The 26580-nt window shown below is 40.6% G+C and overlaps 2 protein-coding genes across 4 annotated transcripts in view; one reads left to right on the top strand and one right to left on the bottom strand.

The window, feature by feature from the left end:
- The window catches only part of DPH3 (diphthamide biosynthesis 3), a 21683-nt gene extending 9643 nt beyond the window's left edge, over window positions 1-12040 (top strand). Inside the window, exons 3-4 of the mRNA XM_075083187.1 lie at window positions 11312-11462; window positions 11897-12040. Coding sequence (XP_074939288.1) covers window positions 11312-11446 — 135 coding nt within the window. The 3' untranslated portion in view covers window positions 11447-11462; window positions 11897-12040. The remainder of the gene's footprint in view (window positions 1-11311; window positions 11463-11896) is intronic.
- The window catches only part of GALNT15 (polypeptide N-acetylgalactosaminyltransferase 15), a 27812-nt gene continuing 12113 nt past the window's right edge, over window positions 10882-26580 (bottom strand). The window contains exons 5-11 of one of the 3 annotated variants that reach the window (XM_075083173.1): window positions 22014-22181; window positions 21296-21413; window positions 20327-20521; window positions 16450-16581; window positions 15261-15362; window positions 14278-14418; window positions 10882-13337 (exon numbers count right to left, since the gene is read on the bottom strand). In XM_075083173.1, the coding sequence (XP_074939274.1) occupies window positions 13191-13337; window positions 14278-14418; window positions 15261-15362; window positions 16450-16581; window positions 20327-20521; window positions 21296-21413; window positions 22014-22181 (1003 nt within the window). In that variant the 3' untranslated portion in view covers window positions 10882-13190. Of the gene's footprint in view, window positions 13338-14277; window positions 14419-15183; window positions 15363-16449; window positions 16582-20326; window positions 20522-21295; window positions 21414-22013; window positions 22182-26580 lie in introns of those variants that run through there. The other 2 variants (XM_075083174.1, XM_075083175.1) reach the window with 2 other exon arrangements.

The following is a 26580-nucleotide window of genomic DNA, read 5'->3' as shown; positions in this document are numbered from 1 at the left end:
CAGTTTGTAAGTCATAGACTTCTTCAGACTGATGCATTTGTGTCCAACAGTATAAATAAGTCTGTATTTCCATTACATTGTCTAATCACTTTTTGAATCCATGTCACAACTTAAAACACACCGCATCCTGTGGAAAGGAATTCCACAATTTAAGTCCACTTCGTGAAGAGAGGCAACTTTTTGTTTTGAACCCATTGATCTCTAGTTAATTTTGAAGACAATTTTTGGATAGGAAGAGACAGTTTTATGCTCCCTCCTCTCTGTCCTACTGATGACTGTTAAGATTTTTTTTTCTTCTCTCTCCTATTTATTCCAGCCTGTAAAGTCCTTGTCTAGTCAGCCACCCTCCACTGAGGAGCTGCTCCATACCTGTGACTGTCTCTTTTGCCCTTCTCTGAACCTTGCCCAGCTCTCCTGCACCATTTTTGAGAGGAAGGGAGATAAGAACTGTGCACAATTCTAGACACAGGTGCATCATGCATATATTGGCATAATGATATTTGTTCTCTGTTCTGCTCTCTATTTTCCAAAAACTCTTAACATTTGATGGGCTTTTTTGCCACTTACTGAGCACTAGGCTGACATTACCTTAGAACTAATGTTTGATTAAGGGAAAAACCCTTTAGAATCTAAGCCTCAGAGTGACCATGGCTTTCTCCTACTTATTCTTGTTTATGGTCTAGGTGTCTTTTAGAAGACAAGGTGATCTGAGTGAGGTATCATCAGCTCAGGTGGTCTTTCTGCTAGTCCTTCCCAGTAGTTGTTCTACCACAACCTTCTCATGGCTGCTGATGAAGGTGTGCAAACTCCGTGCAGTTTAGTAGGACTGTACCAGACTGGTTAATGCTCCTCTCCTCCCATCATTTAGCCGGCTTTATTTGTTTAGTTTTGTAATTTGTTACTTCCCTTCCATGTTCTTTTTAATTAGCCATATTGCACTTCTTACATGGTTTCATCTCTTTCTTCAAAGACACACCTGTGTGCCTTTTGTATTTCTTTGTCTTTGTTCTAGTGGCTTTCCTGATGGGTATCTGAGTTTTCCAGGCAGTGAAGCCTTTGACTTGAGTTGGTGGTGTGTTTCAATGTGAGATTTCTTTTAAATTTCAGTATACTGTATTTACTTTTCTAAAAGGAGTGTGGATACTGACCAAGACACACATATAAAATAGTGCCCTTTTTGAAATGGCAAAGAATATTGTTTTTTCCAATTCAAATCTACTATTTACTTGTAACTTTATTTTCTAATACTGCTCTGGGGAGAAAAAAAAAAGGTCTTATCCTGAATAAATCATGAGTGATGAATGTGATAGCATGAAGAATTCTTGCTTTTTCTTTTGAAGAGGAGGTTAATTGTAACTCACAGTCTCTCTCTTCTTGCAGAACTACTCAAGATAAAGCTAATTCTTGGAAGAATACCCTTAGGAAGTTTAGTGACCTAGAATGAGCTTGGCAGAGAATTGCCTTTTAGCTTTAACTGTGATATTTACTGCTGCAATCTCTATACATGAATAGTTTTTGACAGGCTTTGCAAACAGCCTGGGGTCAGAGCCTACGAGCTTTCCTTGGGCAAGTAAAAGCTGTGGAGTCAGGAATTGAATCCGTTTCCCATTGAGACAAACAGCAAAATTCCCAAACCCCGGGATGGTGCACAGTAGGACACTGACGGGCAAACTCAACCCCTCGTTATAGGACTGAAAAGGATGTGGCACGCAGCAAAACGTGCTCCCTGCCCAGGGTGGTTCATAAAATTTAAGCACTGCTGTTAACTGGAACCAAGGCTGTGTTGTTAATATCCTTTGACATAAGGCCCAATGGAGAGCAGGTGACGGCACACCAAGCTGGCATCCTGCCTTGGGCATCAAAATATGTTTCTGTGGCCCCTGTACCACCACTGCTTAGCGACCTAGAGATGTGATTCTGCTGTGGAAGCAAGGGTGAGCAGGAGAGAGGGCTGGTACCTAAGCCTTTCCTATGTGGATTTCCTCTATATGCATACTGAGAGTACATGGCGGTGGGGCAGTTTGGGGGGATGCACTGACACAGGGAGCATTTTTTCCCATCCCCAGCTGTTTGTTCAAGGCACTAATATCAGAATTTGTTTCTTGCTCAGTAAACCGAGCAAGTAACCTAGCGGTTAGGGCTGCATGGTTATCCCCTGTGCATACAGCAAGTGAGGGATGGTGTATAGAAGATACACACTGGAAGAATTTAATCTGGTCCCTACAACACTGATGCTTGCAAATCCTTTTTATTTTTCTCTCTTGATAGTTTTTCAAGTCTGGGATTTTCATAACTGAAGGGGAGTTCAAATAAATCAGCAACTGGAGAAAACGCCAAACAACCACAGCTAAACTTTCCCAGTGTTTTAAACTAATAGACCCCCTTCCCAAGATATTACGCCTAACAGGATTTGATTGCGGTTTCTCAGCCAGAGAATTTCTGTCAGTACCTTTGCCAAATGCACGGTCTCACGGAGGGAGGATTTGATAGTGATCCAGGTTAAGCCAGCCTCTTCATTCAGAGACAATGACTGCCAGCCCCACACAGACTGCAGCGGGGCCACCCAAATGTGAAGTTTCCATTGAGGAAGGCCAAGTTCCCCATACTCTTTTTATTTTTGCAACCGTAGCAAGGCCATGTCCTTGGTTTCTTTCCATGCCAAATAAAGCGTCTGCACATTTTGTCTCGTTCGTTTTTTGCACGGTTGAGGCATACCAGGAGCACCTGCAAAAATAGAGGTCTGAAGAAAGAGATTCATTTCTGACAGGGTAATCAACCTGAGCCATAAGAAATTATCATGCTATCTGTAAACATACTTGCAGGTTGCCTTGCAAGGGCAGCTTGTGAAGATTAAACTGGCTGGGGATACTCTGAGCTCTAGGCACAGAGAGCCCTGTGAGACACGGCGAATATAAAATGCTCCAAGGCAGATCCTGCCATCCACCACAGCCGCGTAAATCTGGAGTAACTCAGGCTGCTTTGGGGTTGTTACTTCAGATCTGCTTCACCCCACAGAAGGGCAGAATTTAAGTGAATTACCCATGAACAGAATAAAGGACATGTGCAGTAAATAATAAATTTCTGGGTTTTCTGCCCTTCATGACTCTCTCTCATAAATATTTCAGACTCAATTGCTGCTTCACTGTGTCAGCCAAAAGATCACACTGGGCAAGTGCATTTCAGTGTCGTTCACGTCTGAGGCTGTTATAGCTCGGGGTGAGGCAGAACCACAGACAAATCCTGATTTCTAAGATTGTTGATGCTCTCCTGACCAGTGCTGTGTTTGAAGTGCCACAGTGCACGTTCTGTGACTGCTTTTGATCAACGCTGGCTCCTGTTTTGTTTTTTCTTTATCTTTTGCTGAACTGAAAAATAGGGAAGAGAGAGGGGAAGCACTTTTAAACGCATAAAAATCAGTCTGGTCCAAAAGTGTTAAACAAAACATTTAGCCATTCATGTAATGAATAATTTCATTCTGGATAAGTTGTTATAATATATCACAGTATTTCTTACCCTGCACAATCCCCCCATGCAGGGTGGCACTTGACATCTATCTGTGAGTAGTTTTGATTCCCCCGAAACTTAATTTTTCAAGGGACTTTACTCAGCGAGTAATGAGGCTGATTCTCTTTTTCGTACAGTACTGCTGGATTCTTTCTATTCACTTATTTTGTTCGGCAGCTATACCATCTCTATTACAATACCCTCCAGATGTAAGGTATCTGAATCAGCCTCAATCGCCGTAACTTGCTCACGAGGTCAGGCTGTTGGCCCCACCGTCAGATGTACCCGAACAGACCCCTACTGTGTTCTCACACACACTCTTGGTGCTCCTGACCGGTTGTGCAACACCAACTGAGGAGCAAAATGCCTTAGTGGGATTTGAAGAGCTACATCCACGCCTGGGGGCACAATGACTGTTAAGAGACATCCTTTTCAGAAAACCTGAAACTACTCATTTTTAATATTCTACTTTCTTACTGAGTTGACTATCGTATTTTAAACCTGTCAACTGTGTTTCATCAATGTGAAAGACTGTTTACTTCTGCTCATTCTTGCACTATCCAGATTTTGACCATGCAGCTTTTCCCGCAGATGTAGCATATTGTAATTCATTGCTCATGGCTGCCAAGAAATAACAATTCCAAGACTGTTCATAGTTCACAATATAGTTATTTTGCTGGTGGAAATTCCATCATTTTTTAAATTTTATATTAAATATTTGATTTTTAAAAAATTATTTCATTATAGTCCAGCAGAAAGCAACCAGAAAGCTAAGTGAGATGAGCCTCTCAAATAGGGCAGGGAGGGAACCTCAAGTACAGATTTGTGCATATTTCTGACATGTCCAGCCAGAAAAAGAGGTCTTGGTCTCAGTAGAACAAATGCCCAGCTGCACCTGAGAAATGGCCTCCTCTGTCCTGCCACTTCTGCTGTTATTTGTGCTCCTGTGCTCTCCAGTAGGATTGTCTTTCTACTGCCAAAGACAAGAAAAAATTATACAGCCCTCCTATGTTCTTGCTGGATGTAGACTTTGTCCACATCTAGGGGTTTTATTCAGTTTACTGTTTATTTTGCAGGTGTGTTTTAAACATTTTAAATAATACAACTGCACTGAAGAGACCTAGTATAAGAGCAGGTATAAGTCGCACCTGTCCTTTTTGCAGCTTAATAGTCTGCTCAGTTCAGAGCGGGAAATCACTGGCCTGGCAGAACTAGATCCACACACGGTGGGGGGTTTTAACGGTACCGGCACAGCTGAAATGATCTGGCTAGGGTCTGCAGACAAAAACCAACAGTTTTTTGTTGTCAAGCATCAAAATGAGGGTTATCTGGAGCAATGGAGTTTCATGGCCTGCTGTAAATTTCCTATGTACATCATGCCAAGGGTATTCCTGTAGAGAAACAGAAAATTAGGGGTTAAACCTGTCATCTACAGAGTCACCTTGAAACCCCATAATGAAATATCAATAACTGAGGATAGCCGTTTGCTAAAAAAGATTACTGACAGGCATATAATAACAATCACCAGTAGCTATAAATGTATTTTATGTCTTGGATTTTTTCCCAGCAGACTTTAGTCTTTCATTGTTATTATGCAGTAGCAGCCCTGGATTTGGACAACTTGTGCTCATAAGAATAATAGGATGTTTTTGGGGGTGCCAGAGGGGAGAAAGGATAGCTTTTTTTAAAAAATCAGTGTACCATAATTTTCCCCGGTTAGCACAAAAGCATACTTCCATCCCCAAACAGGGAGGTCCATTTCAGAATAGTTTATTCTTTTCCAGTATCCTGTATAAGAAGGAAGAAGATGAGATAACTGCCTGGAGAAAATCCAGAATGTTAATTAAAGAAATGGCATTTTGACATTCATTCCTTACTGGCTGGAGTTCATGGCCGTACTGGTATTTCATGCCTTGCTTTCATACTGAGAGCTTTCCAAGATGATCCTCTCTACAAACACCTTTTTTTCTGCTACTAGAGGTCCGAAAGATAATAAGGAGGCACAAAAAATAATGATGACAGGAGGCACAACATACCCATGTATCTGACACTAGAGCATTCTCACAAGGTGTACCTCAGTGTCAGGTTACCGAAACCCACAGCAGGTCAGCTGACAGCATGGGTAGGTGCTAGGCAGACTGGAGGAACGGCGTCTGACTGTTAGACACAAGAGATTAGCTTTGCCTCCCATCCAGAGTGATTTTCATGCGTTCCTGCCACATCCCAGAGCATGGGAGGGAGGCTTTTCTTACACTTGGGTGATGCTCAGGTAATTTGTCATGCCACCCAAGTTAGAGCAGGGAGGGTTGAGCTGTGGAGGAAGGCTCTGAAGCTGCTCGGATCTACCTGACAAGTGAAATGCCAAGGGGAACCAAGAGTGAATCAAATACCAAGATATTAAACAGCAGGGCAGCTACCACCAGCTGAAACAGCTTCGAGGACTTGGTTCTGGGTCCTTAAGATCCCCCACCTCCTGCTTTGTCCTTTCCTGTCCATAGCTTGCTTTTGTAGGTAGGGAGAGATGAAAATCACCCAGGTGACAAGGAGAGCAAAGAGAGAGCAAATGGCCTGAATGCATGACAATGTAGAGAAAAGCTTTCGCTGCCAGGCATGCCATTAGGAGCCAGTATGTGCAACATAAACCTGAGGCTGCCGTTATTGTTGTAGCCCTGTTGGGTTGTTCTAGAGTGCTCCAGTGCCGTAAAAAGAAATGGATGGACATACTTGGGAATTGAAATTAAATTCAGCTTTTCCATTTGCCACTTTTCTCTATTCTTTCTCTCTGTTAAAAATTGAATACTGATTTTCCTCATTCTGCTGAGTCTGCAGTCTTTGCTGGCATGTAATTGTTATAAACACACTAGAGCTGGCAAAGAAAATTCTGGCAAAAGAATTTTTTATCAAAATTTGCTTGTTGAAAGCAAGACATCGCAGAGGAAAACGTTCGTTCTTACGATCGGGCGACAAAGAAGTGTAGCCCGGCACCTTGCCATGGGCAGCCTGGCTTGGGGACCTCCCTCCTTGTGCTTCCAGTGAGAATCCCAGTTCTGTGTGAGAGAGTAAAGGAAACACTGGGTCTTGTTCCACACTGAAACCAAACCGAACCCAGAAACCTTGGAAGTTGTGCAAGATGGAATTACCACTTTCTGCCAAGCCTGAGCATCATGTTACACTCTCTAATGTGGAATTAGAATGTACAAAAGACTATATTTTTCAGAAAAGATGGACATTTTCTTGTAATTAGCAAATTATGGTCTCATTGTACTTATTTTGCGTATCAAGTTATTTTTCAGTGTCAAGACCTATTTTGTTTCACCCTTCCTTGTCATCACCGATTTAAGAGTTGTTCTTGGCACCAGGGAATCTTAAGAGGATTGTCACGGGCTGCACGCAGGAGGTTGTTCCAACAGCAGGAACTGGAGCTGAAACCGCTCATTGTTTATGTAAAACTAAAAGTTATTTCCTTAGCATGAGCACCAGGCTCCCTTCCTGAGGTTGTACGTGTGCGTATCTACGCAGACACCACAGACTGACCGCGGTTTGTTACATTAGGAAATTAACATTTCCTTGGCTTCTGCAAATAGAGCAATCAACGGCAAACTGCCCTGAAGAAGCAGCTCTTGCCACCGAGTGGCAGCTTGCTACAGCAGCTGGTGATCCATCAGCTGAACTGCATGAACTCGGGAAGCATTCACTGCTCGGTCAGGCTAAGCGGTCTTCCAGGCTATATGATTTGTTGACTGATTTGTAAGATACAATAGCTCTTGGCACCACAGATGATGCATTTTTTGATGGGTATGACACATAGACAAATTAGATATAAGACAAAAAGCCAGTGTTTTAGATAGACAACTTGGCCAATGAGAATTTTACTGCAAGGCTTAGTTTTAATTGACGTGATGAGTTTTATGCATCTGCCCACTTGAAATATTCTGATTATGAAACTGTCTCTTTGTTCACTGCTTGGCTCTCGATTTCTAAACGGGAAGGCAGGCAGTGTGTGTTAATAAAAGGGACAGAAAAAAAGATGCTAATGCAACGAACTATCTTCTCCATAGGACTGTTTCGCATTAAAGATTTTGCTTTGGCTTTTGCTTTCAGCTTTTGACCACTTTTGGTTTGTTCACTAATCCCAAACTGTATGTATAAAGAGTGATTGACAGAATACACTGTGTTTGAAGCAGCCTCCCAATGGCTTGTACTCAGCTATAAGTATCTGACGTTAAAAATCTTTAGAGATGAACTCCTGATGCAACAAAGTACAGTTTATCTTCTTTCATATCTGTGATTAAATTTTTCATGTAAATGTCACATTAAATGATGAAAAAGAGACTCTGAAAAAGCAGTTTTCACCTAATAGGATATTAACTTAAGAAGTTGAGAAAAAATACTGTGAAAAACATAATACCAAAGGATGTAATCCTTTAAAGCTCATTTATGCCTATAACAATATAAGTGACATTACTAAATTATTTTTTTAATCAGTCTGTAAGACTGAGAAGCTAATAAATATATAGCAAAGAATGGAGATTTAGGGTAGCACTCTTTTGAATAATTGCACAAAATAGTTCAGATTATTTTAAAATATATTCAATATTTTTATACCATGCATATTTTAAAAGATGGGTTATTTTCACCTTCTTCTCAATTTGTAACACAAAATTATTGTTAGTGTAAATAAACATCATGATAGTATTACCAGAGGCCATGGGCTTTAACAAAGGTAATTGTGTAGCTACTTAGAAACAGAATAACGTGCACAGCCTTTAGTCTGGTCTGTATATAACTTAGGTTCAAGCTAAAAGAAGAACCTTGAACTTCTGACACCTGTATCTGTTCTGTAGGATGAAAATTCTGCTGTTACTTCCTAGCCTATTCAGCAGAAAGATATAGAATGATTATCATTAATATTAGAGGTAACGTCTTCAAAATATTACAGAGACTTCTCTGAAAATGTCAATTCCTACTCCGTTGGGACCAGACCATGCTGTAACACAGCATCCTACACAGTGGAGTCTCTCAGTTTGTGAACAAAGAAGCTATCTTGAAAAAAAAAGTGCTGTTGGATGTAAGCTTATTTGAGGAAGCTGCAGATGGTAGCAAGGGAGTTTGTTCTTGGCTGTCATCTCTGTGCCTAAAGCCAGATCTGGGGGGAATCAGAAGAGCTGGGCACTGAGGTTGGGCTCCTGGGAGGGATTTTAGCCTGGGTGCCCTTTGGATGATGTTCCTTCCACCTAACTCCCGTTTAAAAGCTACACGTGCCACCTAAATGAGTCATTGAGACTCCCTCTCTAAATCAGTAGAGAAAGCAATCACTTCTAGATAGTTATTCACCCATCTTCTTCAAATACTTGTCTTTGAAAGGAAAGATGTTGCCTCTGGAAGTGTCCTCTGCTGACCAGTAGACGAAGCCTAGACGATTAGCTTAGTTGTGACTACTGTTTGGGCGGCTGCAGTTAAGAGGTGAATCCCATCCCAGGTCTCTAATGCATAATAATCCCCAAGTGGGATAGCTATTTTACAAAAAAAACGCCACTTGAAGCTGGAAAGGCAGCAAAACCGCTATGCCTGCTATCCCAAGTCATGTAGCCAGATTGTTTTCCTAGTACATCCTTCCAGGCCACCTGGTGAAGAAACAGCTGTGAGCTGTCCGAAGGGTGTGGCAGATATCATGCTTTCCAGGGACTCTACTTCTGTAGTCCGTATTCAGACCTTCCACTGAAACCAACAGAAATTATGGCAAAACACTATAAAGTCAAACCCCCTCTAAGATGTTAGTGGAGATAGAGTCATCCTGTACATTTCTGTAGGTGACGGCTAAATTAAGGTATTGCCACTGGAGGCTTTCTGACAGGGTTCTTTGCAGACCAGCTATTCTGCAGCATGAGGAAAAAGAGGCATTAGCCAATCATACCACAATGAGGAGGAACAAAAATACAACATTTCACTGTGCACTGGTACACTTTATTGAGGGCAGAAGTGTGCAGTTTGCATATCTTAAAAACAAGAGCCAAGAAGTTTGCATATTTGCAAAACTATCCTTTTTTACTCTTCCAATACATCCATAATCTGAATCAAACTGCTGAGGATAAAATGAGATACAAAGGCAGAATCTGAAAGCTCTCACACACATGCCACCTTCCAGCTGTTATGAAAATCCAGGCTGTTACTGTTTTTGTCTTGGTTGCCTGAGCACAGCCCCATTCCTTCCTAGGGAAAACTGTAATGGAAGCTATTGCATTTTAGTAGGCAAACAGTATTACAGCTCAATCAATGTCTCTAAAGGAGGGCCTGGAGGCACTTACATGTGGGCTGAGAGATACCCTGAACGTTTCTGTGCTACAGGACTTAGCATAAAGGTTGCTCTAACCTTCCCCCCCCGTTCAAACTTACAGTTAACATATGGAGAAAAATGCTGCCATTCTGTTTCTCTGCATTAGCAATGAAACCTCACCTAATAGGACAAACCCCAAACTACGGCCAATACCGGTGGCATCCACTGGGTCTAGGTTTAAAACTAAGTTGAATAATACTTCAAGCCTTTATATTCTTCCATTTCCAGTTAGCTGGAAGAAAACCAGGCTAGTAAGTGTTGTCAACCAAAAGGTGACCTGTTCTTGAATCTGACCTTTTAGCTCAGCTTCATGGGTGGGTTTGGCTCAAAGCATTCATTATGCCAGGGCTGCCAAATTCAAAGAAACAGGTGGAGCTAGACTATAAAATGTTTACTCGTGTTATGCTGGAATTCCTTTGCTCTTGCCCAAGGCCCTGCTTCAGAGGCCTTCAAAGTTAAAACTGCAGCTCCATTCTTGCCTGAAACATTCTAGTCTTAAGTTTCTCTCCTGTCAATGGGAATTAGAGGAACCTGAAATGTTGTCCCTATCTAAATACAGAGCTAAAAGTAATTCCTTGTTTTGTGATGCTCAAAGCATCGCTGCCTGCTAGTGTTGTGTGAAAGATGGGCAAGAATGAGAAAAACACACTGGCACCTTTAGCAGAGGCTCTTTGTTGAGCCCCCTGTACAACCTATGTTAGGAGAAGGGACTAGATGGGTTTAACCACAGGGGCAAAGTGTAAATGACCACAACAGGGAACCAGCATTGGTACAACCAACCAATCCATTTAAAAGGCATACAGGAAGGAAACTAGGAAAATCAGGGGATAACAATAGCAAGCTATGTTTATGTTAGAGGGAAGTGCGCTCCACAGTACGGCCCAGAGTCTGTGTCCCCTGGCTGTCCCCGTACGGAGACCTCCTAGGCCACACTGCAGCTCCCTTCTGGCCTGTGCTCTGCAGTTTAGTTCCCTTGGAAACCACACACATGTTTACACTGTTACTAAAAGCAACAAGTATAATAATTATTTTTTCAATGGTAATGAACCATAACATTTAATTTTATTGTTGGAAGATGTATTACGTAACGTATGTTTCTATTGTACATATATCTACATCAAACCTTATTTTCTAGGTTTTTATCGTTATGTTAAAAAGCAGTATAAGATGAGGATGTCCACATCTCTTAAGTTTAATTCCAAACATTTCCTCTCTAACCCAAAAATATTTTCATTCTTCTTTGTGATAAATCTCACTTGTAATCAATTATTATATTTGCATACACATTTTTTTAACATTAAGCTAAATGCTGAAGGAATGATATTCCCAGTGTAGAGTCCAAAATATAATAAATAATACATAATTAAAAAAATCTAGTGTACTTATAATTTAAAATAAAGGAATCACATGTTGTTAAAACAGCATTGCACTCAGCTTTTATGCAGTTTTAGAAATTCTCTTTTCTCACCCCAGATTTGGGCAATGACCAGGGATCACTTGATGTTCTGGAAGAAGTTGCTACCATCCTTTCAGCTGAAAGTTGAAGCATTTTCAGAGATGTCACAGGAAATTTTAAATGACGCAGCAGCAAACGGTATTAGATTCTGATACAATTGAAGAAAAAGTAAGTGGTAATTAGGGTGATTGGAGTGATGCCTGGACATGGTGGGGAATCTGTGGCACTCGAACAAACAGAGACCCCACTGGGAAATGTTTTGGACAACACAACACAGAATGTTGTTCGTGTCTTCTGTTGTAACCGATTTTATGTGCCTGAAACCAATTTATTATGATTTACCAAGAGCAGGTTACTGGAAGGCTCTGAGCAGAATATTCTGCTATTCCTTCCTTTCTCTAAAGTTCAGACAATGTGCTGTGCGTTTCACAAAAAGCCCCAATTTTCTGTCTCCTGAAAAAAATCTCAAAACCAAATTAAGTTTCATTAATGACGCCCTCCCCCTTTAATAAATACATATGGTTGGGACTAATTTATACTATAAAGCAGGTATGGTGCTGATGTGGGAAGACTCCCAAATCTTTCTTTTTCTGTCTTTGCAGCCTCTTGGAAAGTGTCATCATTGGTTTTAACTCCAAAATTGAAAGTGCCCTAACAAAATACTGATAGAAGTTTGCTTTGCTACTGCGTACTGTACGAGACCATTCTCGTTACCGAACATCAACTCTCATTCGCTTCTTCGAAAGACAGGAGGTGAGCAGGGATGCAGGCTCTGCAGAAGAAGCTTCTTTAGAATATTTTCTATGCTACTGTCTTTGAGGATCAGCTTGGAGACCCACGACAGCAAGAATCAAAAAGATCTTCTTGGCTAAAACTGACAGTATGAAAGACTTAACTCAGGCTGCAAGCAAGTGGAAGGAGGCACCAGTATTTTCTTCCTAGGGTAACCACTGTTGAAACCTGCCGTTTCCCTTCATTTGCTGTTTTCTGTCACCACTTTTGTCACTCGAATAATAAGCTCATCCTATAGCTTTATAAGAGCAAATGGATGCCACCGATACTCTCCATTTCAACATAATCAGGGAAGTTGTTACCCTTCTTTCTAATCTAGTTCAATCTTCTTTCACATTCCACAAAAGTTTCCTGAAGAGTTGTTCTTAAATGTCATTAAAACGACAAAAAAAATTTCTAATATTTCAGTCTCATTCTCCCATCCAAATTAGACCGCGGACGAAGGATTTAAGGAAGGTTGTGCCAAATGCTGAGGACTGTTGGTATTCCAAGTCAATTAGAGCAGTTAGTGCCTAATTAAGTGCTAATTTATGCTCTGTGCAATATCATAGAGGGTAGAAATTTGGCTCAGGCTAGTTGGAAAACAAAATCTTAGCTATTACATGTGAAAACATCTACCACTTTTATGCATACAAAACCTACTTTGTTTTATATGAGTTGAGTGCACTGTAAAACAAGGTTAAACTCTTATCCTGGTTTGGCTGGCTTCCTCTTACAGTTTCAAAAGTTTCACAAATATTCGGGTTTTTTGTATCCTCAGAAGTCATAGAATATGCTAAAGACAAGCTGTCTGGCAGCCAATTTTCCATGTTTCCTCAAAGGGCAAACTTAACTGTCGTCTGCAACAGCAGAATTGAGAATCTATTGATGCTCACAGTATCTTTGTTCCCTGCTTCACAGAATAAATAGAAATTTTAGCTAGAGCTGAATAAACCGGGAACTGGCGGCAACTATTTGAGGCAGGCTTTCAAACGACCTCCCTAATTTCCCTGCATGCTACAGCAAACACAAACATCTTTCTTGTCCATGCAGGAAATGTATCTGAAATCCCAAAGAGAAGTAATGTTGATTTCTGGAGACTTGACCTCCACAGAGGCCTGTCAGTCATCTCTGACGTAGCACATGGGAATGTCCAAATTGCCACACCTGATTTGCATTCTTGTTACATACACACAAAAACAAGTCCTTCTGATCTTCACTCTTCGCTGCCTCTATGCATTTGCCAGAAAAGACGTGAACAATCAATCCATTCTGCGAAATGAGAGAAGAAGGAAAAGAAAGAGCAAACTAAACATAAGGGATTTCCAGTAAAAGCTAGGTCATGCTTCTGAAACCTTTTACATACACTAGATCACCAGTAATGACTAGTTGTTCAAAATTTTTTAAGTATTGCTATAAACATAATTACTAGGTTTTGCTTTCAGCCCAGGGAATGGTGAGTATTCGTAATTCCTTTTGAAGCTGACAGGAATGGTAGGCTCAGAATTCAGTAAATCTCTTTCCACTGCTATTTGTTTCCTGTGGGTACAGGTTGTCATGAGCATCAACTTCAGTACTACAGGCCACAAAATTTCAAAAGGACCAGCGCTTCCCTTAGGAATCAAACCAAATCACAGCAGGAACTGTACCAGAGGACTGCAGCATCCCTACAACTACAGTAACTGCTGTTTTCCCAGGCTGCCCTAGAGCATGACATTTTTCAGTCTTGTAGAGGAGTTCCTGTGCTGCTGGGTGAAATCCACAGAATAATACTGAATTTCTCGAATAGGAAGTTTTCTGTTGTCTTACAATGCAGGAGGAATTTTAATGTTTCCCTTACTCCCAAAGGGCTCTCATTTGGGAGGGTTCAGGATGCCCAGACCCTTCCTCTATCCAAAAGAAGCCGGCAAGGATTTGCCCTGCTCTTATTTTCACAACCACTGATTCTGATTCTATTCCTGTAAGGCCAGTAAGACTAACAGTTAAAACAAGGACATATGAATCTAGGTAGGATTCCTGTAATTTGTATTTTTAAATCAAATTTATTTCACATAGACTGTGTAAATGGGCAAGAGGCATCCTAAATTTCCTGTGTGAAAATGGTACAGAAGTGAAACTTGCCCTTCAAATACCTTATTCCTTCCCCACACACAAATCCTGTCAACCACCCCGTGATCCCACAGTCACCATCAGCTGCCTTCCCCTCACCGACCTCCTGGACATCCCAGTGCTGATGGCTGTTGTCCGTCTCCTTTGTACAGTTTTGAGGGATAACCTTCCCGTGTCTGACATCAAAGCAGAACAGTGGAGCAGAACCAAGCCGGATTTCCTTCATGCTGGTATATTCAAAGTGCTGGAAAAGGGAGGGTTTGTTTGAACAACAATGGAAGGACATCCCAATTCATTTTTAAATGCTAATTCCAAAAACAATTTCCTGTATATGTTTGTTAAGATGCAACCCAAACATGAGTAATGGAGGCCCAACAGCCTTGACCCTGCAAAGCAAGACCCCTGTTAGCTAATTCGGCATAACTATTTACCTAAGGAAAGGCTTTGTGGACTGCAGTGTATAAAGTAAACCCATCCTATAATAAAATTTTCTAGTTTAATAAATATTTGAACAGAAGGGTGTTTCTGACAGTGTTCGCACACATTGCAGTTAGAAATGTGCCTGCAGCTCACCCTGAGCTCAGTGTGAGCGGCAAAACTTGCTTGGGACTTGCAGTCAGTCTGTATTGGTTTGGCTTCTCTTAATGCATTAACTTGCTAATCTAATGCCAGCTTGGGAGTCTACATGAATTTCCCTCCTGTCTTTGACTGCAGCGTAGGCACTAAACTGCAGTTTTAGGCACTAACAGGGAAACCCATCCCCATTGTTCTAGAATTGTTACATATTTTTTACTCCCAGGCTTTCTGTTCTCTGGACACTACTAAATATACTAACAGATAGGCACTTAATGATGTCTGCTGGAGCAAAGTGTGAGGACCTGGCCTCGCCAACACATGGAACATTGCCATTTCCCATATGACAGTCAGCCGCAGAAGAGTGGGCATCATTGCCTTAGCACATGTATAATTTTGAACACATCAGTATTTCCACTGATGTCAACCCAGCTATTTACATGTTGGAGCGACTGTCTTCTGGATGGTTCCCTAGATCTGATACAGTGCCTATATACGTAAAGTATACAGTACCTGGGTGGGACTGTCACTGCAAGGAAAGAGTTCTATAGAGCCTTCTGCAATGGCTCCTCCAGGTCTGTAATCTGCACAGAAGCCAACACCAGTATTGTAAAGCTGCAAGTAAAGGTTTATACAGAAATAAAGCACAATCAGATACAAACAAAATACCCTTCAGCTAACTTTTTTGTGATTGTATCCCTTTATGATATATGGTTTTGCTCATAATTCAGGCAATATTTTTTCTTCAGACTAGATGTTGCATATTGATCTTGCAAACTGAGCTGCTATAAAAGGCAGAGTCTCACCAAAGGTCAGTGTTAGCCAGTGAGTTTTGTTTAAGTTAGAGGTACCTACTTCTGGTTTTAACTGTTACGATAGTGAAATCTATCAAAATGTTTATGCTAATGGAAAATTGCACCTCAGCTGGACAATGTAATCAGAGAAAAACCACGATATTCCAGAAGAAAAAAAAACATGTGACAATTCCTGTGATCCACACTCAGTTCTTTCACTCATCTCAAGCAAACTTTAATAATAAAGAAGAGACAAAATAGTAAAAGAATACACTAAAATCTGGCTACAGAGAGCAGAGTGTGACTTAATTAGTAGACCTTGTTGCCTTGTTGGGGGAAAATCCCTTCCAGTAAGGCTTCCTGGAATAAATTGATATTTTAAAGAATGATAATCATCAACTTACGTTTCTCTCTCAACATTGAGAATATTGCTTCCTGTACACTCTCAGCCAAGGAACTGCTATTGCTACCACCTCTGCCCTTGGGGAAAGCGCAGGACTGAAGAACTGCTTTTTTCTCTTAATGCGCATGGGTCAGCACAGGGATATCTGAGCTGCTGTTCTGGTTGCCATCTGCATGAGTCAACACAATTCTCTTCCTTTACTAATGGCACCTAAAGAACCTAAGGTTAGGATCCTCTGAGCTGTGACACTGAACTGAGTCAGACAATCTGGGTTCAGCTCCTGGCTGGCTTTCAACATTTATGTGAGAATTTGGACTAGCTGTTTGTCTCCTTTGCCCTTTTCTTCTCCCATCCTTGTTGCATTGTGTGTTCGGACAACAAATGTTTCAGAGCAGGAACAGCCTCTAACTCTATGCTCACTCAATACTTAGTACATGGAAGCAATACTGGGGTCTTTGAACAATGCAAAAACACTAATCATTCTTTATAGTGTGTTTTCTCTTACCTTACCAGAGAATCTTGGTGTGTTTTCAGGCTGGGAGAGTTCAGGGTACACATTTGATACAAACCATTGGAAATTTCTACAGCCCAGTCTCTTCTGTAGCTGAAGGCGCTCACTGCAGTCTGGCTTCTCTGCCTTTATGGAGAAAGCACAGGGGCAACACGGTTACTAGTGCATTTGTGTTAGAGACACTAGAAGTGAAAACAACTACATAGAAATTATCCTGCATGTTATAGACAGTGATATATATCTTTCATGAGTATGCAAAGGAGAAGGATCAGCTACAGCCTTCCTCCAACTTTGTGCTAAAACAGCAGTCTGGCATGGTGACAGAAGATAATGTTTCAGAAGTAGCACACACTGTGAAAGTATTTCCTCTAAAAATTGTTATTATTATACTGCAAGGTGTCAGTCTTTGTCATCTTTTTAATTAAAAAATCTGGGCCAAATTTGATATTTGTTGCACTGAAATCAGTGGGATTGTATTAGATTGTCATTCAGTACAGAAATGCCCTGCTGATTAAAATCAATTTCCTGGACTTTAACAGCCCAAATTACCCAGTTATTGTTACTCGTCCGTGATCAGAGGATGTATGTGATGACAGAATTTAGCCCAAAACATAGTCTATCACGTTATTATCTGACAGTTACTAAATCTAGTAAGTGAATGTATTTTTCAGCTATAAAGGTATAAAACCTTTTCTATGATTTATGTGTTTTCTTGAATTATATACACACAGTGTCAACTCTCACCCTTCCTGGTAGCAACTCTGTTCTGAAAAAAGACAAGTGCCTTCAACCCTTGGTGCAGCTGCGGACATCTGCACTGCAAAGGACTGATTGTCTGAATATTTGAGGGTATTTAGCACTGAAGACGGCTAACAGGGTTCTGAAAACCTCTAAGCAGGTAAGTGTCCAATCCTTCAGTTTCAAAACGACACAAAGCACTCTTCTAAATCTCTCAGTGCCCAAATACTAAAAATATCTCACCACCCTTAAAAGTCTCTTTCCTCTTTCTTGCCAGCAGCAGATCTCTCCCTTCACCTTTCTAATTTTTAAAAATGCAGTTTTGGATTCCAGGAAACTGGTCTGGAGTCCTACGTCAGAAATTAAAATTGGTAACATAAGCTAAGAATTGCCTGTAAATAACTGTTTCTCAGACCAGCTATTTCTCTGTATCCGTAAGAAAAAAAAAAACCAAAAAAAAAACCACCAAAAAACAAACAGGAACTTTGTGAAACGCCTGGAAAAAACTGACAAATGAAAATGAAGGGCCTTGGAGAGCGAAGAAGAGGTCTCAGTTCCTAAAGGCAGGGATCGATTGTGCCATGTGGCATTGTTTGCCAGCCCCTGTAAGCTGCACAGGCAAAGCTCAGCAGTTGCAATATGTTAAAGAGAACCTCATAGTTTAGTATCAGTCTTAGATTCAAAAAGTGTAACAACAGAGTTCAGTAATTCAGCACCACACAAACCTGCCCCTAAGAGGTTTTCTTAGAAAAGGGAAATAGAGAGGTAAAATGCTTTCCCTAAAAAGAGATGTTTCTCATGAGACTCTGCTTTGGCTGAAGAAGGCGATGGCAGTAATTCTCATTTTGTCATACTAGTTACAGTCTGCATTTGATGCTGAATAAATGGTGTAAATAATGTAAAGAAAGTCATTATCCCTGCAAACCAATCTGAAAGGAAACTGTGCTTGTAAATTAAATAAACTAACCACACAAGAAAAGGAGAAAAAGAGATGGTGGCTGAAATTGTAGCGAGCTGGGAAGAGCCTTATACATCTGCATTAACACCCACACCACAGGCATCCTGAGCAGGACGCAATTCAGACCATAAAATGGAAAGACTTACGAAGCAACCTAAACGGGGGTCACTAGTTATCTTCTGCAGTGGGCAATGCGGCTGTCAAGGCTCATGGAGATTTTTGCAGTGGCCATTAGGTGGCTCCGCTCACCCTCTCAGTGCAATAAATCCCCGCAGGGCCCATCTGCAGCTGAGCGGCAATAATGTCATTGCTTGCTCGTGTCTTTTGAATAACATCCCGCTGCACTGACATACTGAAAATATTGGCTGTGAAAGAAAGGCACAGAGAAAAGGGCCTTTTATGTTATGGTATGCTGAACACAGAGATCATAAAATTGATCATTTTAAGGAGCATCGTACTTAAAAGTACTAAAAGTATCCTGGCTAGAATAAACTCTGAGGCAAAAGGTCATGGTGCTTACAGCTAGTAAACTGTATCATTGGTGGCTGTGGTTTTTAGTACAGAAAATTGCTTCTCAGGTGACAAGAAAGGCCTTCAGGAAATTATTAAATGATTTAAGGACCTAACTGCCCATCTTAAAAGACTTGGCCTAGTGCCCTCCTTCCAGTTACATCGCTGTAACCCTTGTGAGTCAATTGACGAACCTGGCGGCCAGTGGAGTTCAAACCTACAACGCAGACAAGGATGGAGAAGCTTTTTGAAAAATGTGAAAATAGAATAAAAAACCAAATGTGATAGTCTCAGACTCTAGGATTAGCACAGCAGACTGACTGGAGAGACAGATCCACTGGTGGAGTATAAGGAGGTCAGACTAGGTGACAGGAGAACACACAGCCGTTTTCCTCTCTTCATTGCAGTGCAGCTCCTGCTGGATCTGGCTTTCTTAGACTATGGCCAGCACTGCAATGACTGAGGCACACAGGACTGAAATGCAAGGGCAAAACTGAATGGGAAACTCTGCACAGCACGCACCCATGCTCTGCCTAACTGTTTTCAGTGAGTCTTTTCTTAAAAGCGTGGTATTGTTAAATGAACAAGAAGATGAATGACACGTTTTCATTCACAACTGCTCACAAGTTTGTCTACTGCCTTGTAGGAAAGGATATCGTTACAAGAAAAGATACTGGAGCCAGAGAATTCCTGAGAACTGCAGCAACATTAACAACTACACATTATTAACAACTTAACATTAGAAGCATTAATGACATTAACCACAGCTGCGTGACTTCCAATAAACAATCATCCACTGGTTTGTAATACATAGGAAATACAGTCCCTTGACTGATCCTGGTCTGCAATGGATTATACAGTGGCTTAAAAACAAGTGTGGCTGTTCTGCAGTTGTTGGATGGCTTGTAGTCTGTAGATGGTTTAAGTGTGGCCGCGTGCCAGGGCTACGCCACACACCTGGCTGCAAGCCTGTCTCAGCGTACAGGCTGCTGGGAATCTAAATCCCTGGAGGTCAGACTGCTGTCTGTGCAATGCATCTAATGAAAAAGTAACTTGTAAATAGTGGCTATGTTGAGATCTGACTTTCTCAGTTACAGACAGTTGCTCCTGGATGTCTGTCAATTCAGGAAAAAAATGACCTTTTTTGTCACTAGACCACTCAGATATGTTCCCTTCCAGTAGGAGAGACGCCACAGTTTGCCACATGCCCATGAATATTACTGAATATCCTTGTGAAGCACATGAGGAAGACCTTCAGTAATGAAGAAAGAATCCTCTAGGAGGGTTCTCTGAGTACACAGCGGTACTAGCTTCCACTTCAGATGGACTGCAACGTTCCATGTACTATCGGTGGAAAAATAAACCACAGCTTGTTGGGAAAGCTGAAGAAGGAGTCGTTTGGAGAAGGAGTCATAACTCGAAGACATTTGATAACTTCAGCGAACTACTCCTACGCACAAGTTTCTTTCCTTTCTGATCTGGCAGCTCTTCTACTGGAAGGTTTCATAGCAAGACTATCCCCAGCACCACACATGTTAATCGTTTGACTGCACACAGATACCCTCACCTCTATTCCACCCCCTACACCTACCCAAACTCACACTCCTTCCCTTAGAATGAGTTTCCCTTAGAAACAAACCTCTACCTTGCCCAGCAAGTCTTTACCTTGCTGATTAAGAAAGCCACTGTGTCATGCTTGTAGAAGTTCTCTTTAAAAGAGCCCAGCCAGGTCTCTGCTATTCGGATTTTGTTCCTCACAATGGCCTCTTCATAGGAGAAAGCATGGGGAAAGTGATTTCGATAGACATGTCCAACTCGGGAGCATGGAATAATTTCTACAGAGCCACCACAGAGCCAGGTCTGAAACACAGATGAAAGCACAAAAAGATATTAGCTTATTTAGATAATCTTTATCTAAAAAGGAGAAGCTGCTTTACTCTAGACTCCACTTCAGGAAATCCTAATATGCACATTGCTAGAAACAGCAAGAGCATTATTATGTGCTTCTTCATACACTGTTCCCCACAGACACAGAGACACAGAGTAGATGCTGGGCAAGACAGACCTTTGATTTCACCCAGTACGGCTATTTATATCCTTTTATGTTTCTCTGTAAACAAACAGTGCAGTGTAGTGAAGAGACCTGGGGGCACACCTTCTTTTGTCTGGGACATTAAAGACTCTATACCCTTTGTGTCTGCAATTTTAATTGCTTTTAAGTATTAGTTACTCTTTGTATTCAGCAAAAATCAATGCGAACAATTTAGTATTAAAACTACAGGTTGGCAAAGAAATGAAGCTACTCTTCCTTTGGTGCATGTTACATGCCAAAAAAGGAAAGGCAGCTTTCAGAAGGTGCTGAAAGCAGTGACTCTGTCCTCAGGCAGATAGCGATAGCCAGTGAAACTTCCTTTTCCTGACATAATGCTCCTAACTCACAGCAGCTGCATGTTCTTTTATAGTCCTGACAGATCACAGAGTGTGGGGATACGTTTCTGCAAGGAAAGTTATATTCTCCATACCCCACGACCTTCTGCACTTATCTGCTTTTATAAATTGCTTCTGTCCTTTTTGTTCAGATTCCTTAAAAGCCCAATAGTTACCAGAGCTTGATGTTTTAATTAAGGTTCTTACCCTTATAGATAGCTCCAGATTTTCTGCTCCCCACATGCTCATGTCAGAATCATAAGCTCCAGTGTTTTGGAAGTAATGTCGATCCATGGCCACCACTGCACCAGCTACCACAGGGCTCCTGTTTAGAAAACAGTTTGGAAGTGAACCCTTTGAGGTTTGGTTAGGGAATTATGTGAAGGGTGAAAATCCCACCATATCTGTAGAGATAGTATTACAAAATGATGGAATACTACTCCATGTAAGCTTGAATGACTTGATTAGCTAACCAAAAGAAAGAGCAACTGGAACATAATTCTAGGATTTGCCTTGGGAAGGGAGCCAAGAGCTGAATTACCAAATAAGGCTCAGAACAGTGGGAAATGTTACATACATGTATGCCCAAAACAACAGACACACAGATCATGATTAAAACATCTCTTTTAACTCTGTATGATCCATCTTTTGCTTCCCCTACAAACCTCCACACCTTCTCTGGTCAGGTTGTACACTAGTTGTGTCAATGCGTGGAAATTATTTGTCATGTTGAAAGTGCAACCTAGTTAGAATGATTACTAAAGGCCAAACAAACTCAGTGTAAACCAAAAACCTATCCCTTCAAAAAACGTTAACCAAGCATATGCAAGTAACCACGTCTTTCTTCTGGTAGCTGGAAGATGACCCAAATTGTACAGTTTTGCTGCTGAGCTGAGCAGAGGCATATCAGCTGATGGACTGTTACCTGATAGGGCTGATGGGAGACTGTCGTACCTTCTCTTCATGCTCTGGCACTGGTTCCCAATGAAAATCTAGTTTCCAGTCAAAAACACCTCGATGCAGGCCCACAGAGTGATAGTACTGAAACGTCTTCCAGTCTATGACATCTATGACAGGGGAGACGACGCTGTTTCTGAAAAAGACAATATCATTTATTTTCAAAGCCAAAGCACAAATTAAATTCACTACTCTGTTATTAAACAGTGGTTCTCCTCTTGACACTGTCAAGCATAGGCACTGCTCTAGATATTCAGTGCCCTTATTTTCCCTGCTGATGTAAGCTCAGGTGCTCAGTGCATGAGAATAGTGAGCCTGTAGCGAGGAATCTAAAGTTCAGTAATGTATTGATTACCTGTACCTTGCATTGTCATTTAAAGCTATTCAGAATTTTGCTATCAGTTAACCACCGGAATTTTTATAAAGCTATTTAACGCAGAGGCCCCAGCCTCTGATGTTACACATTCTGCATAGATGCAAAGTTTACAGCAGAAAATTAATTTGGCCCCACACACTTTACCATCCTTTGATTTTCCTGTAGATGTTCCACATGCTTCATGAGTTTGTCAGTTCAGGCCAATGAAGAGTGCACTCATCCTTATTTTGTTCTGCTGGTTGTTTTGCTAAAACATTTATCAGCAAGCTCATAAACCAGTTTCTGTTTGTATTATATCACAAGCTTAAAATGCTCTTGCAAATGCACTGTTATAGTGTGGAATCTACTTTTAAGAGCCAGACCAGAGCCACTGCACTGTAAGCAGCAATCCAATTCATTTCTAACTTGAGTTAAATTTTGGTTAGTCTGAGAAGAGGTATTAGACATCTCTGCATGGCAAACATATCATGGTATTTCACAGTGTGCTTGTACATCATCTTGGCATTAACTGGTACTTCAGAAGAGCATTCCTTGTTTCGGGTTGACATATCACATTTGGAAATTTTCAGAATATGAATGCAATGGTATTAGGGGCTGCAGGAAAAAAGTGTTGAAGAACAACATTATCCATTTCTTCTCTGTTATGCAAAAAGGATAGCCTCTGGTCTCAGTGTAAGGGCTTGCCTATACACAGAAGTTCCTCTGGAGAAAAATCAGTAACATTTAGTAGGGATTAAAGTACACTGGAAGAAATTACTTTTGTTCTAGAGTAAGAGTATCCATACAGGAAATTATTCTGGAGTAGCTCTTTCCCTCAAAAATAACTTCCTGTTAAAACTGAGAGAGATAAATGAAATGGTCAATTTTTGGGCAAAAATTAGGTGGTTTTATCCCCTCTTTTAAAGATTTATATGTTGGTCAGAGATCACTCCTGAGAGAAATATGCTTAAAACATAATACTATCAATGAAGAAAGGACATCTCAGAACTCTCCAACACATTGAGCCCTTTCTACTTTCCCAGGACAGAGACCAGAACCAGCTGAGGAAGACAGTAGCTCTGGGTGATGTTAGTGTAAACTTGACATATCTTCTCTGCCTTTACAATCACTAATGTTTTTTTCAGTATCAGGGTGGGGGGAAACCCCAAAGTTTGTTTTATCGTCATGGTTGCCATTTCCTGTAGAGAACTTTAGAAGCCCATGGAGAAACAGGGACTACCTATTGTCAGTGAATTGTATGAACTTTGCAGAGGATAGTGTTAAAATGACTCAGTTATTCCTTTGTTTCCTAATAAGAGCAGACTGCCCTATGATGAGCTAAAGAAAGATTTAAAATAGAGAAGTGATTATATTTCTCCATTCAGCTGTAAAATCAGCCTTTGTAATATGTAATAAAAGGCACTCTTAGGAACAAGCACTGGGTTTATAAATAGATGAGAGAATTTTATAGTCACCTGCAACACTTGTAGGCATGTACATTAAGGCACTGGTTTGCTGTCATTTGCCCACAGGACTCAAGAATAAATGGAAAGAAATTATACTAAAAATAATAAAGCTGATATCCCCCCCGGATTCTCTTGATGATACCCCTGTGATACAGTTTTGTATCCAGGACAGGAGCAACCACCTCAAACTCAAGCCAGCAGGAGCCTTTCTACTGAAAGCTGTATTTAACCTTTACTCACTAACAGCATGAAGAGGAAACCAACTGCTTCTAGAAGTTACTAAAAGGAGTGTCCTGATGGACTCAACACAAGCAGGTGTTTTTTCTTTGATATGCTGAGAAAAACTCCATCTAACAAGTTAAATGGATTTTCTATGACTGAACCTCTAAAAACGAAAAGTCACTGTAATTGTGATTTCTACAGCCTGCGCATTCTCCAGCATATGAGTATCTGTCTGGTTAGGAGTCTAGCTGGACTTGTATACTTCTCACCTCAGCTTGTTGCTACTTGCTTAAATGCTATCTATTGCTACTTATTTATCCATTCTCATTCAGACAGGACTGAGGAAATAATGACCCCAGGGCAGTTTATTTTACAATTTCAGAGTCAAGAGAAAAATATCAGGAGCGCGTATTTGAGTGGAAGCCAGAAGGGGCAATGTAGACTAAACCGCTGAAGCAACCTTGACCACAAAGACTAGACCAAGGCAGTTCAGATAGAGACCATAGGGATACTCAGTTATGCAGAGATATATTCTGGATCAGATGATCCAGACATTTCAGACTATCCTACGTTTTCATATCATTTCAGCCATTTAAAACATGTCCTTCTTTTTGGATCCACCTTAGATTTGTTTTGACTATAGAACTCCAAACTCCTATGATGCAATAACATTGGTGCAATTGCTTGTAAGAGTAAGCATCACAGTATTAGTTCTTGCTGAAATAATCCATTATTTTTAATGCATGCTTTTGCTTTGCTTGTTATTGGGCATCAATTCTTCAATGCCATTCAAGAAAAATACCTGCAGTGAGGTAACGGATTCTGATGGTTTGGAGACCAAGCAATTATCCAAACTATCTGCAAATTATGACAAGGAAAAGTACAGTGTTTAAGACAACTGAACATAACTCACCGAATAGATCACATTCTACCCTGGCTAAATTCAAGAGTAAACCAGAACAAAATAAAATCTGATCTCCTTTCCCACAAAATTTTACAGTACAAACTGATAACTGTGTTTTAGAGCTACTACTCTGGTAGCTCTTTCAGAATGCCAAGATGAACAGATTTCAAGAGTATGTAAGTGTAATGCTTGATCTTCACCTAGTGTAAACTGGTGCAGCTCTGCTGAAACCAACAGAAATACACCTTCTTAAAACTTTAAATATTTAGAGTGTCTTTCTGATCTGAAATAGAGGAATCCAGCAACATCTATCTTGTGTGAAAACTGGTCAATGTCCAATTTTAATCTTAATCAAGCAGTGCTTTACCTATCTTTTGTATTAATGCTTTTTTAAATAAAAGATCTGTTTTCTGCATATTCATTGAAGGTTTGACGTTTGTGTGGTTCTAAATGCAAATTTGCCGCAGAAGGTAATTGGAAGTTGGAAGTTGTTCTTAGCTATTCTTTTTGTTTTTAACTGGGTAACTGGCAGACAGTCAGCAGCTTCTTGGCACTTCGAAATTAAACACACACTGGCAAACTACTGCTAATTTCACTCTGTGGAATCCAAGGAAAGGAAAAAACAGGAAATTCAACCACAACTAGCAGCCAGCCTTTCAATCATTTGACTAATTTGTGAATATTTCAAATGCTTGCTTGGAACACTCATGAACTACAAAAGGTCACAATTCCATGAAAAAGAGCAACCCAAACAAGAACAATTTCCTGGTTTGGGATTTCTCAACCAAATACAATTGCGAATGAAATGTCTTCCCATGACCCTTTACAGTCACAATGGACATTATGTTCTTTTCTACTTTTAGAATAGGTAATATGAGGAGAGGAAGATTTAATTAACACATCTGTTTTGAAGTTTTAGATACACTGTTTTTTGAAAGTGCTTTTTATTGATTTGTACTTTCTTTTGCTGGGAAGGGAACAGATTTTAATCTGTTTAAATCCCCCTGTAAATAAGGAGGAACAAAAATACCCAAACATGAAAATTATGTATTTTCCTCAACCAGCTTCAGAGTGGATCATTGCCTGCAAAAATCAGATAGCTAGGAAATCCACGCAGTCCAAGTTCTCTGGCTCTGCACGTAGTCAAAACTTCAGTAAGTAACTGAGAACCCAAGACAGTTCCACAGCACGCTGCATTTTAACTGAAAGCATCTTGCTCGTTGGCTGAAGTCTTCGGGGAAAGAGTAGTGCAAAACATTTGAAATTAGATAGGGTTAATAAAAAGATAAAAGGCAGTGATCAGGAATGGTAAAGCCATGGTGTAACAGATTACTCAAATACTGCCTTACAGACAAACTCCAGACTAACTTAGGGCATATGAACAGTCTCTTTGAATTGACAGACTACTCATATGCTAGGCACTACACATATACTTCAAATCTCTGCTAGGTAGAGTGTTAAGGGAATGCTTTATTTTAAAAAAAAAAAAGTCTTTTGAACCCGTCTTTTTGTGAAAATATTCACATTTGTATGTGGGGTACCAAAACCTGTAGCAGCGACCAATACCTTTTTACACTGGACAGCCAGG

Source organism: Phalacrocorax aristotelis, chromosome 2 (assembly GCF_949628215.1).
Source record: "Phalacrocorax aristotelis chromosome 2, bGulAri2.1, whole genome shotgun sequence".
In the NCBI taxonomy this organism is placed as follows: domain Eukaryota; kingdom Metazoa; phylum Chordata; class Aves; order Suliformes; family Phalacrocoracidae; genus Phalacrocorax; species Phalacrocorax aristotelis.
Note: the sequence above shows the minus strand (reverse complement) of the source record. Positions and strands in the feature narration are given on the sequence as shown.